Source organism: Panthera pardus, unplaced genomic scaffold, assembly GCF_024362965.1.
Source record: "Panthera pardus isolate Hobbes unplaced genomic scaffold, ASM2436296v1 HiC_scaffold_13, whole genome shotgun sequence".
Taxonomy (NCBI): Eukaryota; Metazoa; Chordata; class Mammalia; order Carnivora; family Felidae; genus Panthera; species Panthera pardus.
Window position 1 is genome coordinate 145611748 of NW_026526688.1, and position 16154 is coordinate 145627901.

General features: G+C 38.4%; 1 protein-coding gene across 9 annotated transcripts in view; it reads right to left on the reverse strand.

Annotated features, from left to right (window-relative positions):
- Positions 1-16154, reverse strand: part of LOC109277825 (alpha-fetoprotein-like) — a 53106-nt gene that overhangs the window by 36190 nt on the left and 762 nt on the right. For 8 of the 9 annotated variants that reach the window (XR_002085352.2, XR_002085360.2, XR_002085356.2 and 5 more), the window contains exons 2-6: positions 15582-15633; positions 15300-15441; positions 13757-13968; positions 3622-3754; positions 511-608 (exon numbers count right to left, since the gene is read on the reverse strand). Coding sequence is in view for 2 of the 9 variants with exons in the window: in XM_019467747.2 (XP_019323292.2) it covers positions 511-608; positions 3622-3754; positions 13757-13968; positions 15300-15441; positions 15582-15633 (637 nt within the window). In the remaining 7 variants the exon portion in view is untranslated. The remainder of the gene's footprint in view (positions 1-510; positions 609-3621; positions 3755-13756; positions 13969-15299; positions 15442-15581; positions 15634-16154) is intronic. The other variant, XR_002085344.2, reaches the window with a different exon arrangement.

Genomic DNA, 16154 nt, shown 5'->3' on the forward strand with positions numbered 1-16154 from the left:
CTGAGCAGATAGAAGAAATTGAGGCAGGAGATAGTGGGTTTAGATGAGGAATAGTGTGGTTTCAAGTCAAGCTTTATGTGCCCTATTGAACAGGCAGGTAGCATCCGTATGGAGAAAGGAACCAGGTTTGTACTGAAAGACATTATTAAATGAAATAAAAATGATTTTTTGACCAGAATGGGGTGCCCAGGTGGCTCAGTTGGTTAAGCGTCCAATTTCGGCTCAGGTCATGATCTCACAGTTCATGAGTTCGAGCCCACTTCGGGCTCTGTGCTGATAGCCCAGAGCCTGGAGCCTGCTTCAGATTCTGGTCTCCTTCTCTCTCTGCCTCTCCCCTGCTCATTCTCTCTCTCTCTCTCTCTCAAATAAACAAGAAAGAAGAAAGAAAGAAAGAAAGAAAGAAAGAAAGAAAGAAAGAAAGAAAGAAAGAAAATTGATTTTTCAAATGAGTTTGATCAAATGGGGTGATCCAACAGCAACAAAGTTCACGTATCTCAATCAGTAACTTACACTGCTTTTGATACTTTGTGGTTGAATTTAATCCCAATTTCACATAAATGGTGATGCCTCAAAGATATTTCTCTCACGTATTTCCTGATAGGTTCTAACTGTAATCAGAAAAACAACGGATCAAAGACATGTGGTAGTAATAGAAAAAGTTAATCTTGTCATTAGTAAATAAGAAAGAAAAGTAAAAGTTGTGTATCTCAAAATTAGAAAGTCCTTATTGTTTTCTTTAAAAGATACCAAATCCAAAAGCACAACGTGGTTGGTTGGTTGATTTCATAAAATAGCGTCTCACTTCCCAGAGATCACTTGGTCTAGAAGCTCAAACCTTTAGAATATAAAGAAGACAAGAAAGTGAGCACGCAGAAGTCCAGACAGCACTAGAATAAAACTGCAACAATGTCTTACAGTTGTGTTTTATTTTTATTCAAGTTACTAGCTCTGTCATCTGGCACATGTCTCCTATTGCAAATCTAAAATATATGCTCTCCAGTTTTGCAATATATATTAATGGAGTCCCTCCCCGCCCCACCCCTCAAGTATGTTTGCCATTTTCAACCTAGGATTTTTACTTTGGAAACTATCGCAAAAAAATTCATCTAAATAAATAAAAACATAATTATGCAAAAATGAGAACATGCATGTTTTGTTATGAGAGCAAAAATTTAGAGACAAACTGTCTCAACAGCAGAGTGATGGTAAGGTAAATAATGGCATATTAATTTTGGCAAAATGTTTACTCTTAATAAAAACTTGGCATTTTTAAATCTCAAATCAAAGCTATATATTCAGTGTGATCACAACAATGCACAAAATAAAATCTGTGAGTGGAAAAATGAATAAAAGGATATACACCAAATTGGTATCTCTGTATGCTGGGCATATTAGTAATATTTTAAAATTTCTGGACAGTTCTATATTTTCACTTAAGAAATTATAATGACTATAGATTGTTTTTACTTTGGGTAACTGCACCTTACAGTGCTATTTTTAAGAACAAGTTAGAAAATACATACAAAGGCAATATTCAAACCACAAAACTGGCAAAACAATTATAATTTAATTTAATAATTATGATTAAATGTAGCTAATTATATTTTTATAATACTTACACATATAACTATTACTTTAGTCATTTTGTTGTATTATACTCATTTAAAATCTAATACAAACAAGCCCATACACTTCTTCATGAGAGAGTCTCTGAAGACTTAACTCATAAACCACATTCTTTGATCATAGACACAATTTTTATGCACTTGCTTATGGAATTTTCTCTGAGGAAGCAGCGAGAACTACTGGGAACAGACACCCTGGAAGCAGCAATACCGTAAAGATCATAAAGTGGGGGAGAGAAGGGAAGAACTCTTAGCTAACTTATAGGGGCATGTTTTACATTAAGGAAAATTCTCCAGTGAGAAAGGTTAAGATTAAGAAAACTTTGTAACTATGGGCACCTGGGTGGCTCAGTCGGTTAAGCATCCGACTTTGGTTCAGGTCATGATCTCACGGTTTGTGAGTTTGAGCCTTGCATCGGGCTCTGTGCTGATAGCTCAGAGCCTGGAGCCTGCTTCAGATTCTGTGTCTCCCTCCCTCTCTGTCCCTCCCCTGGTCGCACTCTGTCTCTCTCATTCAAAAATAAATAAAACATTTAAAAAATTTAAAAAAAACTTTGTAACTTAGAAGAGGAAGCATGTTACTTAAAAAAAAAAAAAAACTAAACTCCACAAAAAGTTCATTCTTCAGAAATGCAAAGTAATGAGACATAAGACTGCACGATTTTTTATTTTTGTTGTCTTTAATTAATATAAAACCAAAAGAAAAAAAAAAGACTGCCCTGCTTAAAAATTCAGAATTGGCTTCTGAAGGCGTCACTAGGGGACAAATAGTAAAGGAAGTAAGAAATATACATATAAATAGTTTTAATGATAATAGCTATAATTATTGAGTACTTAGCATATGCCAGAACTCTTTAGATACATTATTTAATTTCTCACACAAGATAAATGATGAGGAGCTCCATAGGAAAAATAGGTGTAGAGGAATAGAGAAATAGGGGTTTGAGGAATATGAGATAAATTTGCACTGAGAAAACCAAAGAAAACAGAACAAAGTAGCACTGCATTTAGTCTTGAGGAATTCATCAAATGATTATCAAACTACTACTCATTTAAACACAACCTTTGGAAAAATCCATGTAGTGCCTTTTCTAGTAAAGATGGTTATTTTATGTTGAGATTTAGAACCTGTAATGAGCATGCATACAAAGTACTTTTATCATAGAACTAGTCAATGAAGGAGAAAAGGCCACATGGTTAAAATTAAGAGCGGTAAGATTGTATTTTCCAAAGATGGCTGCAGCAATATCTTCCGTCTGTGTTCCTCTTACAACGAGTCTTTGACAATCTGCTCCTCAAGAGGTACAGTATATATACTGTCCCCTTCAAACCGGCGAGGTGTTTCAACCAATAGACTATGACGGAAGTTATTTCTGAGGCTAGGTCATAAAAGGCCATACAACTTCTGCTTTATCCACTAGAATACTCATTCTTGAAGATTTGGGCCATTTGTAAGCAGTCCAGCTGCCCTGAGGCTACCATGCTGTGAGGAATCCCGAGCTAGCCAGGGCAGAGAGACCACATGGAGAGGCCCTGAGATTATATGAAAAGAAAAAGGTGTTGAGCTAACCCCCAGGTGCTTCAGTCTCCCAGAGTCCTAGATCTAGCCACTGTCTGACTACAACCACAAGAAAGATGAGTCAGAATAGCCCAGATGAGCCCTTCCCGAACTGAGCCCCAGAAATCATGAGAGAGAATAAAATGATTGTTGTTGTCTTGAGTCAAAAAATGTTGGGGTGCTTTGTTATGCAATAATAGTAACTAGAATATTAAATATTTGTAATGAAGTACTGTCTATGCTAAATTATGCTTTCATATTTTATTGACAATACGAATTGCCTACGTATCTTGTTAAAATGAAATCTTATTTAGTAGGTTTGGAGAAGAGCTTCAGGCTCTGCATTTCCAACAAGCTGCCAGGAGGTAGGTATGATGCCAGTTCACAGTCCACCCTTTGCATAACAAGGCTCTAAATAACAATTGACAAATATTTTACCTTTATCTGGAAGCACTCAGTTTTGTTTTCTTCTTGGCAACATGACCGAACAGCTGTTTCATAGCAAGCAGACATGGTCAGAATAGTAGGTCCATACAAGAATGGATGCTTTCTAGATGTTTCATAAATGTACCTGTAATGTGGCAAACGTGGAGTTGTGAAATTTAGAATTCAAGGACATGTGCCAACACTGTCTCTTAAAAACTTAGGATTCATTTTGTTTTGTTAACCTGAAACTTCTAGAATTTCGTGGTGAAAGAGATGAGGCAGCAGTATACATAAATGCATCCCACGTTCACACACACCACTATGGACAGATCCCTGTGAAGTTAGTCAGACATTCCCTGAATGCCCTTGAAGTGGCCAACTGTAACTACCAGGCTGGTGGGGAAAGAAAAAAATAATGAAAACCTGTCGCTTTTATATAAGGAGTGGAAGGTAGAAAGTTCAATAGTCCAAACTGAATTGTAAATGCACAATTGTATAGCTGGTGCAGGAGGATTACATTTAGGAGCTAGTGGTGGGGGTAGAGGAGTCTCTCAAGATCATCCGGAAGTTCTTTCTAAGTTAATGTCACTGCCCTCCAAGATGTGCCCCTCAATATTTGGGTTTGTTACTAAGTCCCCAGTTTTTATTTCCCTCTCAGGTTTATTCATTCTTCCTACTCATAGAGCTTGGGCTTCAGGTCTGCCTTTCACTTATAATTATATCTCCTATATGTGCAAAGTTTGTTCCAAATACCCCACAGACACGCATGCAAATATACTCGACAAGAGGACATTACAGGCAAAAACCGTCTCGAGGCTCACACAAATTCATTTCTTTTCCTGTTTGTACAGGGAGAGTCTTACTTCAGCCTCCCTTGCAGTTAGGTTGGGAACATGTAACTGAGTCCTGGATGATGAAATATGAATGAGTGTGCTCTACACCGCTTTGAGGTGTGGCTGTTAATGTCTTAGCACAGTTCCCTGTTTTCTCCTTTTCTGTCTCACAGTAACCGTGGAAACACACGCTCCAGATAATACAGAGATGGAAATGTCTTGCATTCTTGAGTTACCGCTTGGAGACGAATTGTCAGGGACTGAGCCAAGTTAGAGAGAGATGAGCTTCAAAGTGTCAGAGCAGCCAATTAAAACAAATCGAAAGTAACACTTAAGATTTTAATCACTTACGAGGATAGTATGAGCAAGAGGTTAAACCAGAGAAAGTGCTGACTCCCCACCCTGTCCCCTTGTCCATTCCCAACCCCCCTACCCCCACCCCATGGACCTGCACCAGTCAAGGATCAGGTAGATCATCACAGATGTGAGGATGGCTTACTCCTGAAGGAGTCCCAAACAAAAGGCCCCTGTGGTTTTAAGGACACTGGGTCAGGGGGGATGGGGAAGGGAAAGGTCTGAGAGTTGGAAAACTCTGAATGCTGAGCTAACATGCACAAAATTCTCTCCAAGTTTCTCCCTTCATCTCCCCCCCTCCCTATTAGAAAGTCTCAATAGAGGCACCTGGGCTAGGAATGAAGCTAGGCACAAAAGTATGGCCAGTTCGGAGGGAGGAAGGGACTGAGTCCTTGACTGCGACTCCTTCAGTGACTGAAATGTGTTTTGCCCCAATCTGGAATGGGAATGACAGCTTTACCTCATGAGGAATGTCATCTGTAATTGCCAGGCCTGAAAAAAATCATGCTCAGGATTCAGCCAGGAGCCAGACTCTTCAAGAGTCACCAAAGAGAACTACCCGATTTAGACTGTGATATGAACAAGAAATAAATCTTTATTAAGTCAATATTTAGGATTTTAGGATTTATTTCTAAACATAGGATTTACTTGTGACCACAGAATAGCTTAGTCCATCCTGACTTTATAAAACTTAATAAAAGTTTAAGATGTAATGTCTATAAAGTAGGCATATGTCACCAGAAAAATGGTGACACCAGAAAACCAGGTTTTTAACATTAAAAGGATAATGGAGGAGATGATAGATAGAACAGGGACTTGGTTCATGTTTTAATTTCCTCCTGCCCCCAGTTCCTTGGATAACACATAAATCTTTATTCCTGCAACTTCTCTAACTCCAGTTTCTTTTGGGATACCAGCTAAGGACACAGCTGCTGCAGGCATTGAAGTCAAACAACAAGTTGGTATTGTTGCCTTCCCTGAAATGATTGAAAAAAACAATTATATTTCATGACAAATGGCCAAGGAAATGCTTAAAATATTTGAAGAGAAATCCTCACGTGTTACCGGGTCTAGAAAACAAAATCACACCCAAGAAAGTGGCTAGAGTTTCTGGAGTCAGGGACTATATCCACATGGGACTGCATTAGAAGAGTATTTCTTGCTGCTTTCTGAAGTTTAGGGCCAGATTGAGAATAATGGCACCATAATGAAAGATGAGAGATTTTGCAGGAGACCTGAAGCACTAACCAAACAGAGACCTTATTTACAACGGATGTGTTTAGCAATCTTGTGGTAACATTTGCTTTTGGTTAAAAGTACAAAATCTTTTCTTGTTGGTGGAGGACCAAGATGGTGGCCATTAGAGTTGTTTACTAAATATTTCCAGTTCCCCTCCTTTCAGGCAAGTGGTAGGACTGTACATACCCGACCCCTCTGAAGTGAGGTATGACAATGTGACTTGCTGGTTAGTGATGTCTGAGTAGAAATGATGAGTATTTCTTCTAAACAAGCTTAAGAAACAGTGCATGATTTACTATCAGCCCCTTCCCTTGACATAGGAATCAAAGAAGCAAGTGTTGGGTCTTTCTCAACCTAGGTCTCTAAGTGACCGTGATAATCAGGCCTCCTACCAATCTACATTGGACAGATAGCATGAGTGAAGAAAAAAAAAAGTTATATTGAGCTGCTGAAAATTAGAGATTGTTTGCTTATTTGCTACCACACTAAATTTAGCCTATCCTTTTGCTCTTTAAAAACCTATAACGGAAAAAAAACCATCTACAAACCATGGAGGGGGAGAAAAAGGCCAAATAATAGAACCGAACATGATTCATTAGCAAGACTTAGAAAAGTAGGTGTGTGCTCGGCAAAACAAAAACAAAAACAGAAAACAAACAAACAAACAAATCCTCTTCATTCTCACCAAGGGGCTCTCAAGCCCTTGGAAGTTTAGTCAATAGATTTCTATCAGCAGAGTTTCTCAGGCCCAACTTGTAGAAACACAAGAGCAGAACTGATATTATCAACATATACCGGGCCTCCCAACATAAGGCAAAATTCTTGATCAAAATGAAATTTCACCAAAGCCATTCAATACCTCTGCTCTCTACTGTGCATGCTAAATTAAGAGTTCATTACTGTGCTACAGTAACTTAGTTCCCTTGGAAGATATTCAAAATGAGCCAACCTAATTTCAAATCTCCAAAGGCAAAGTTTAATTTAGTATAAGGAAAAGGTTTCTAATAATTACAGCCATTTACACAATGGAATGTCCCTATTGTAAGATAACATGGGGTCATGCTTGACTGGAAGTTGGGTTCCATAGTCAGACATACAATGGAAGCTTACAATAATTAAAACTGTTATTGAAATTTTCTTAGATAATCCAAAGGTACAGTAACTATGGTTTTGTGTATCCGTATATTATATGTACCTTTTGAAAAGTCTAAAAGAGCTGACTTTTCACTCCAGCTTTGATATATATGTTACTGTTTCCTTGGTTGAGAATTAAGTAAAGTTATTGCCTTATAATTAGGAGAAAAGTAGTTAGAAAATTATTTTTCCCCTGAATATTCATAGTTGTCTGCACATAAGTAAAGATTATCATAGGAAGAGAGTTAAAATGACAGAGTAGTGGGGTGGGGGGGGACCCTATGCTTGCCTTGTCCCTCAAGCACAGCTAGATAAATATCATATCATTCTGAACACCCAGGAAATCGATCTGAGAACTAAGAGAACAAACTACACATCTAAAGAGAGAGAAATGGCCACATTGTGGAAGGTAGAAGCTATGGAGAGTTGATTTGGGGGACAAAAGAGTTGTGGGTGCTGTGGAAGGGAAGGAACCCTGATCATGGAGAGCAGAGAGAGAAAGAGAGAAAGCAGCATGCATGGGATTGCACAAGAAAAACACTTCCCCAAAACCATTGACTGGGAAAAAGAGAGAGGCTGATCATCACAGTTTTTGCAAGCAGTGGAGTTCAATGTCTGAAGTTTTAGAAGTCTGGGCCATCACCGGGTAGAGGCTGATAAGCTTTGCAGTGTTCCTGTGGAGGAGGGCAGAGACACTGGAGTGGACAGGGTGCTCTGAGGATCCTCTGGGCCACACTGGGAGAGAGAGTTCCCTTTCTTGAAGTGCATTTAGGAGAGGTGGCACTGCCTCTCAGGGGACAAAAGACATGGTGGGCACCATCGAGGAGCCCCATTAATCAGCAGCAGAGACACCTGCTGAAGGCAGCTAACATGGAAGTCAGCTTTTGGCATTGCTTCACCATAAACTCCGAGCCCCTGTGTGTTCATGAAACTGCCCTTTTGGGACAAATTGACACCAGCCACAGCACAAGACCCGCCCCCAGAGGATTAGCATGGGTCTGTGTCATGCCTGGTCCCTAAAATTTGGAATTTTGAAACCCAGGCCCGTGCCTGAGATAAAACACAAGAGTACTATGCCACAAGGCAGGCAGTTGGCTCAGACGCAGACAGGGTGAATGCAAGGATCTGACGGAAGCCTGAAACACAACAGAGATTTTTCGCTCCTCTCTTGAGGGCTTCCCAAACAGCAGCAGGTGCAAACTCCCCAGTCCAGGATGAGAGAACTAGCTGATGCCATTTTCCCCCCCAGCCCATCAGCACAGATGGATTTCCATAAGCAGCACAGCACCCCCAGTGGATGCTGGAGCCACTTACCCCAAGCCCCACCCCACTGAGCCCTGTAGGTGCATCTTTACTAGGACAGGAGTGCCTGAGAACCAGTGCAACAAGACTCTCCCCCAGAAGACTAGCACAAACCTCCCACATGCACCAAGTCTATTGATCATAGAGTGCTACAAACTTCAGCTCTAGGGAAAATAGAAACCAGCCGTTTACAACAAGCACACCAAAACACACCTAGTTAAAACTCACCACACACTGGACAAGGTTCAAACGCTTCCCACTGCAGGCAAGGAGAAACTCTGCAGAGAACTGATCTGAGGGAAAGAGCAGCCAAAACATAACAGCAAAGTGCACAGGCATACACCAAAAAAATCTTCTTGAAGTACCAAGGCCTATACAGTGTATGACTTCGTCTTAATATAGCCATTACCCTCAGGAGCAGGAAATGCAATGGTATTTCCTAACACACAGAAGACAGAGTCTAGCAAAATGCCAAGACAGAGAAATTCATCCCAAAAGAAAGAACAGGAAGAGGTCACGGCCAGGAATCTAATCAAAACAGATATAAGTAATATTCCTGAATCAGAATTTAAAACAACACTCATAAGGATACTAGCTGGGCTTGAGAAAAGCATAGAAGACATTATGGAGTCCCTTACTGCAGAGATTAAAAAAAAAAAAAAAAAAAAACACTGGGGCACCTGGGTGCCTCAGTCGTCTGAGTGTCCGACTTCAGCTCAGGTCACGATCTCGCAGTTCGTGGGTTCGAACCCCACGTTGGGCTCTGTGCTGACAGCTCAGAGCCTGGAGCCTGTTTCAGATTCTGTGTCTCCCTCCCTCTCGACCCTCCCCCGTTCATGCTCTATCTCTCTCTGTCTCAAAAATAAATAAACGTTTAAAAAAAATTAAAAAAAAAAAACACCTAAAAACTACTCAGGCTGAAATAAAAAAAATGCCATAAATGAGATGAAAAACCTACTGAATGTATTGACAACAAGGATGGAAGAATCAGACTACTGATTATATTACTAATTAACAATATAGAAGATAAGATTATGGAAAATAATGAAGCTGAAAAGAAGAAGGAAAGAAAAACATTAGATCATGAAAGTAGACTTAGGGAACTTAGTGACTCCATAAAGTATAATAACATTCTTGTCACAGGAGTCCCAGAAGAAGAGAGGGGGAAGTGGGCAGAAGGTTTGTTTGAGGAAATTATAGCTGAAAACTTCCTTAATCTGGGGAAGGAAACAGACATCCAAATCCAGGAGAGAACTCCCATCAAAATCAACAAAAGCTGTCCAACACCAAGGCATATCATAGTGAAACTTGCAAAATGCAGAGATAGGAATCCTGAAAGCAGCAAGGGAAAAACAAATTCTTAGCCTACAAGGCAAGACAAATAAGGTTTGCATCAGATCTCTCCACAGAAACTTGGCAGACCAAAAGGGAGTGGCATGATACATTCAATGGGGAAAAAATGTAGCCAAGAATATTTTATCCAACAAGGCTGTCATTCAGAATGGAAGGAGAGATAAAGAGTTTCCCAGACAAACAAAAACTAAAAGAGTTTGTGACCATTACACCAGCCCTGCAAAAAATATTAAAGGGCACTCTGAGTAGGAAAGAAAGGCCAAAAGACTAGAAAGAAACCGAGAAAATCTCCAGAAACACTGGCTTTACAGATAATAATATGGCACTAAATTAATATCTGTCAATAATCACTCTGAATGTAAATGAACTAAATGTTCCAATCATAAGACATAGGTTATTAGAATGGATAAAAATAATAATACCCATCTGTATGTTGCCTATAAAACACTCATTTTAGACCTAAAGACACTTGCATATTGAAAACAAGGGTATGGAGAACCATTTATTATGCTAATGGATGTCAAAAGAAAGCTAGAGTAGCTGTAGCTATATCAGGCAAACTAGATTTTATTTTTTAAAATATTTTTCAAGTTTGCTTGCTTTGAGAGGGGGGAGGGGCAGAGAGAGAGGGAGAGAGGACCCTAAGCAGGTGCCAAACTCAGCGCAGAGCCTGACACGGGGCTCAATCTCATCGCTGTAAAATCATGACCTGAGCCAAAATCAAGAGTTGGGTGCTTAAACCAAGCCACCTAGGTGCCCCCAAACAAACTGGATTTCAAACCAAAGACTACAGCAAGAGGTAAAGAAGGGCACTATAACATAATTAAGGGGTCTATCCAACAAGAAGATCTAAAAAGTGTAAATATTTATGTCCCCAACTTGATAACACCAAATATATAAATCAGTTAATAACAAACATGAAGAAACTCATTGATAATAATACAATAATAGTAGGGGTCTTTAATACCCCATTTACAACAACGACAGATCATCTAAGCAGAAAATCAACAAAGAAACAATGGCTTTGAATGACACAGTGGACCAGATAGATATAATAGATACATTCAGAATATTTCATCCTAAAGCAACAGGATACACATTCTTTTCTCCTTTTTTAAGTTTATTTATTTGTTTTGAGAGAGAGAGAGAGAGAGTGCAACACATGAGTGAGGGTGGGAGGGCAAAACAAAAGGCAGAGAGAGAATCCAAAGCAGATTCTGTACTGATGTGCACAACTGTGAGATCATGACCAGAGCCGAAATCAAGACTCAAACACTGGACTGACTGAGCCACCCTGGTGCCCCAGAATACACATTCTGTTCAAGTGCACATGGAACATTCTCCTGAATAGATCACATACTGGGTCACAAATCAGGCTTCAATAACAACTAAAAGACTGAGGTCATACCATGCATATTTTCAGACCACAATGCTATGAAACTTGAAGTCAACCACAAGAAAAATTTGGAAAGACCACAAATAATGGAGGTTAAAGAACCTACTACTGAAGAATGAATGAGTTAACCAGGAAATCAAAGAAATAAAAAACACATGGAAGCAAATATCTCTGGAGGAAAGGGAACAAAAGCAAGAATAAACTATTGAGATCTCCTTAAGATAAAAAGCTTCTGCATAGCAAAAGAAACAACAAAACTAAAAGGCAGCCGGAATAGGAATAGGAATAGGAGAAGATATTTTCAAATGACATATCTGATAAATTGGTTAGTATCCAAAATTTGTAAAGAACTTATCAAACTCAATACCCAAAAAACAAATAATCCAATTAAAAAATGAGCAGAACATGAATAGACATTTTTCCAAAGAATACATACAGATGGCTAACGGACACCTGAAAAAGATGCTCAACATCGCTCATCTTCAGGGAGATACAAATCCAAACCATGAGAGATACCACCTCAAACCTGTGAGAATGGCTAAAATTAACAACACAGGAAACAACAGATGTTGGGAGGATGTAGGGAAAGGGGAACTTCTTACACTGTTGGTGGGACTGCAAATTGGTACAGCCACTCTGGAAAACAGTATGGATGTCACTCAAAAAGTTAAAACTCGAACTACCCTACAATCCAGCAATTGCCCTACTAGGTATTTACTCAACATATACAAAATAGTGATTAAAAGGACCACATGTACCCTGATGTTTAAAATAACATTATCAACAATAGCTAAACTATAAAAAGAGCCCAAATGTCCATCAACTGGTGAATGGGTAAAGAAGATGTGGTATATATATATATATATATACATATATATATATATATATGTATATATATATATATATATAAAGATTACTCAGCCATAAAAAATGAAATCTTGCCTTTTGCAACAATGTGGATAGAGCTAGAGTTTATTATGCTAAGCAAAATAAGTCAGTCAGAGAAAGACAAATACCATATGATTTCACTCATATGTGGAATTCAAGAAAGAAAACACATGAACAAGGGGTAGGTGGGGGAAAGGAGAGGAAAGCAAACATAAGAGACTCTTAAATATACAGAACAAACTGAGGGTTGCTAGAGGGGAGGGGGGCAGGGGAATGGGCTAAATGGGTGATGGATATTAAGAAGGCATTTTTTGTGATGAACTCTGGATGTTATATGTAAATGATGAATCACTAAATACTACTCCTGAAACCAATATTACATTGCATGTTAACTAGAATTGAATAAAAACTTGCAAAAAAAAAAAAAGATTAACATATAACATAACTCCTTAACATTGATTTCATTGTAAATTCTCAAGAAGAGACTAGATTCACTGCCTGAGTATTGGTCAGACTTCGTAATCTCTGAATGTTCAACTCAAACCTGATTTTAGACTTCTCCTTAGAGTGGAGGAACTACAGTAAATAGGTAGCTGGGTCCTATTTTGGTTTGGTTTCCCCTGAAGTCAGATGAGTTGTAACCTGCCCAACCTTAGTCCTTTCTACCTAAGTAGCTGGGGCCAATTAATTTCCTTTTGAAGGCTCGTAATCTCTGGGGGCAATTCTGCCCTTATATGGGTGAATTAAAGGAGTTTGTATTATTCAGCATCAAATCATCCTGTCTGCTCGTTTATCTGTGGTCTAAAATTTTATGTCTAAAATCTGAAATAAAATCACTACTATGCTCCTTGCAGTCTAGAATCAACAATCAGACCTTTGCCTTATTCCCATTGTCTGAACCTATCTTGATAAGATGGCCAAAACTTCATTCCTTGAGAACTGAAGCTTTGTGTTTCTCTTGTCATTTCTATCTCTCTAGGCATTGGTTACCTGCCTCTAAACCCCAGTCACTTGCTCACACCACACATACATAGACCTCTATGCTCACAAGAAGAAAATATGACCTTGCCTACCCATTTGCTATAATGCTATTTACTCCAGGTGGGAATTATAGAATCAGACTTTATGAATAGAAAAGCATCTCTGTCTAATCTGCAATTGTCACTTATTCCTAGGTTCCATATGACAGGCTCTCTCCATGCCTATCAGGTACCCTCTCTGCTATCCCTTGATGAGTCTCCCAAATGCCAGCCTCTTGCCAGAGCTATTACCTGCTCTCTGTCCCCAGTACTCTCTGTTTATTATCCTTGGCCTGATTGCTATACCTTGTAACATCATTTGCTACTGGTCTGACTAATCTAACCAATAAGGAGGTGGGTTCTTTACATTGTCCTAGTCATTTTTAAAATTTATTTAAATATTTTTTTTCATCCTAGTCATTTTTAATGCCTCTATACACAGACCTGTATATTCACTAAGACTGTAATTGTCCTTCTGAGGGAGAAAAATATATATTGTAGCTCAAACCTTTACTTCAATTCCATGTAATAAAGCATTGTGTTGTCAGAGCCCATATATTAAAAAAAAATCTGTCTTCAAAATGGAAAACACTCTTCTTCAGAGAGTATGGCAAGGAGAAATGACTTACCTCTCCTTCACTGATGCTTGATTCTCTTTGTCTACCTCGCAGATCTGCTCGAGATTTGGAATTTGGAATACATCGCTATATTCTGTGTCATCTTTTTTGTATAATAGGAAGCACTTGAGTCTTGCTTTGTTATTTATATTGCAACAGTCAGAAAACTCCTGTTTGTCAGCCATTCCTTGGTTATTACAAACATGCTCTAGGAAGGTAGTCATCTGTAGGAGGAATAATAATAATTTAAAGGTGAAAAATGTGTGATCTACATCCCTAACCACAGGAAAGTTAAAGAATTATTTCAGGAAAAGACCACTGAGTGTACAACTTGTATTTAACAGTCCCTGGACATAGCTCTTTAGAGAAAAAGCTTTTAGATTTTGAAGTCTAAAGTCCCACATGCTGACATGGGCCCAAAGGAATTCATCACTCTCTCCTTTCCTATGTAATTGCTTCATTTTCATATAGTTGTTAAGAGGTATTAAACACAAGCCAAAATTACAGAGCCTAACGAAGTTCAGGTATTTTTTTATGAGAACTATCCACCAAGAAATAGATGGTAATTTGCTTTCCTTGCTTCCTAATTGTTTTCAGTTTGGTTTCCATGGGAAGTTATTTTAAGAATGCAACTCTGAGGCAGTGTGTATTCAATGTCAAATATTCAAATGAAAATGTGCTAATTTAGTTAGTTTTCAAATACCTTTGAGTGGCAGTAAATGTGTGGGATGCTGTAAACCTCAAAAGACATACATTTCTAGATTTAGGGGAAAAAGGCAAAAAAAAAAAAGGCCATCTTTTGAAGTAGAAATAAGAAGTAATCACTATAAAGTAAGTGAGACTAGTCATTGGCAGAAGCATTTCATTTAAAGTGTGTTTCTCCTAAGACTGATAATTTTTCTGTCTATTTAGAGTCTAGTAAAAGATAGGTGAGTTTTAACTCCAAGAAGATGGACCTAAAAATAAAAACCTCCCAAGAAATAAGAAAACCACTGACTTGTAGTTTAAAGTGTTTGGCATGAGGTAAGTGATCCATAAAATATGTAGATTGTACAAATATGTTGTTAGTGTTTATCAAGAATTCACTAATTACAAGACAGACATACTTTATGAGATAGTAATAGTCCCCAAGATTTCCTACTAACTGGTAAAAGGAGCCTATAATAATATTCACCTCTTTCTTCTTTTTCATATTCTCTTAGAAACTTTTTTAAATTAGTACTTTGATTTCCCAGTTACCTTTGTATAAGGATGTTGGACAATAGTATTCCAGAGGCAGAAGAACAACCAATTTAAATGAACAAATTGGCATTTTAGGTTATAATAGTCGCTTGAGTGTTTTGTTCTCTGAGTCTGACCTCCCAGCAATGAAATGAAAAACTATAGGTTTATAAACCTATAAAATTTACATTTTGAGTGTGATTCACGTACACATCGCTGCCTTAAAATCCCCTACCTAATTGTTCAGCACCCCACCTCATAACAACACCTTCTGGCTGGAATTTCGGTTTAAAAAAAAAAAGGGAGAGAGAAAGACAGAACACAATTCACCTACCAACTGGTGAGAGCATTCGGACGGTGATTCCTGTGGCTTGAGGACCTTGCACTTCTCTGCACGATCTACCAACTCTTCAACTATGGTTTGTACTTCTTGATAAGTTGATTTCTGAAGAAACTGAGCAACCATAATGCTAGTACTGAAACATAACACTTGTGAGAGTGCTAAAGATAGAATCAAAACTCTTCCCCCATCGTTGTGAGATCACTGCCCCCTACCCCCTCCAGAATAAGTATGATTTCAAATTTCAGACAAAAGAATATCAATAATACAACTCACATGTCTCTTAAGTTCTCTTGCAGATAATTCTGGCTATTAGTGTGGTTCAAGGCTGAAGAAAAATGAGATTTTATTTGCCTAAGAGGATATTTTCAAAATTGAAATCTCCCTGTATAATTCTGAAATGTATATTTTTTTCACTTATGAATTTCCAGGTCAATTCCATTTGCCCTCAAAAATTAAAACACATTACCAGAATTTATATTCACTCGTGTTTAAACTGCATTCTGTGAATAACTTATTTCTGTTCAAATATATTGTGTACTCAAAATCTGTCATTGGCCTCCCATTAAGTTGCGTGTACTTGTGTTGACACACTTGAATTAATTAATGTGATTTGGTTATTTAACTCTTTATGTTAGAAGTTACTAGAACATCCAAGGAATGCTAAGAAAATTAAGGTTTAACATTGGTAGCAAACATACAAACATTAGCACTTTGACAGGATTCATTTGGCAAAGACATTATCTCACCCATTTTGGATTTACTCATCAACTTTATCTTTCTTATCACCTCCACTCACCGCGCGCGCGCGCGCACACACACACACACACACACACACACACACACACG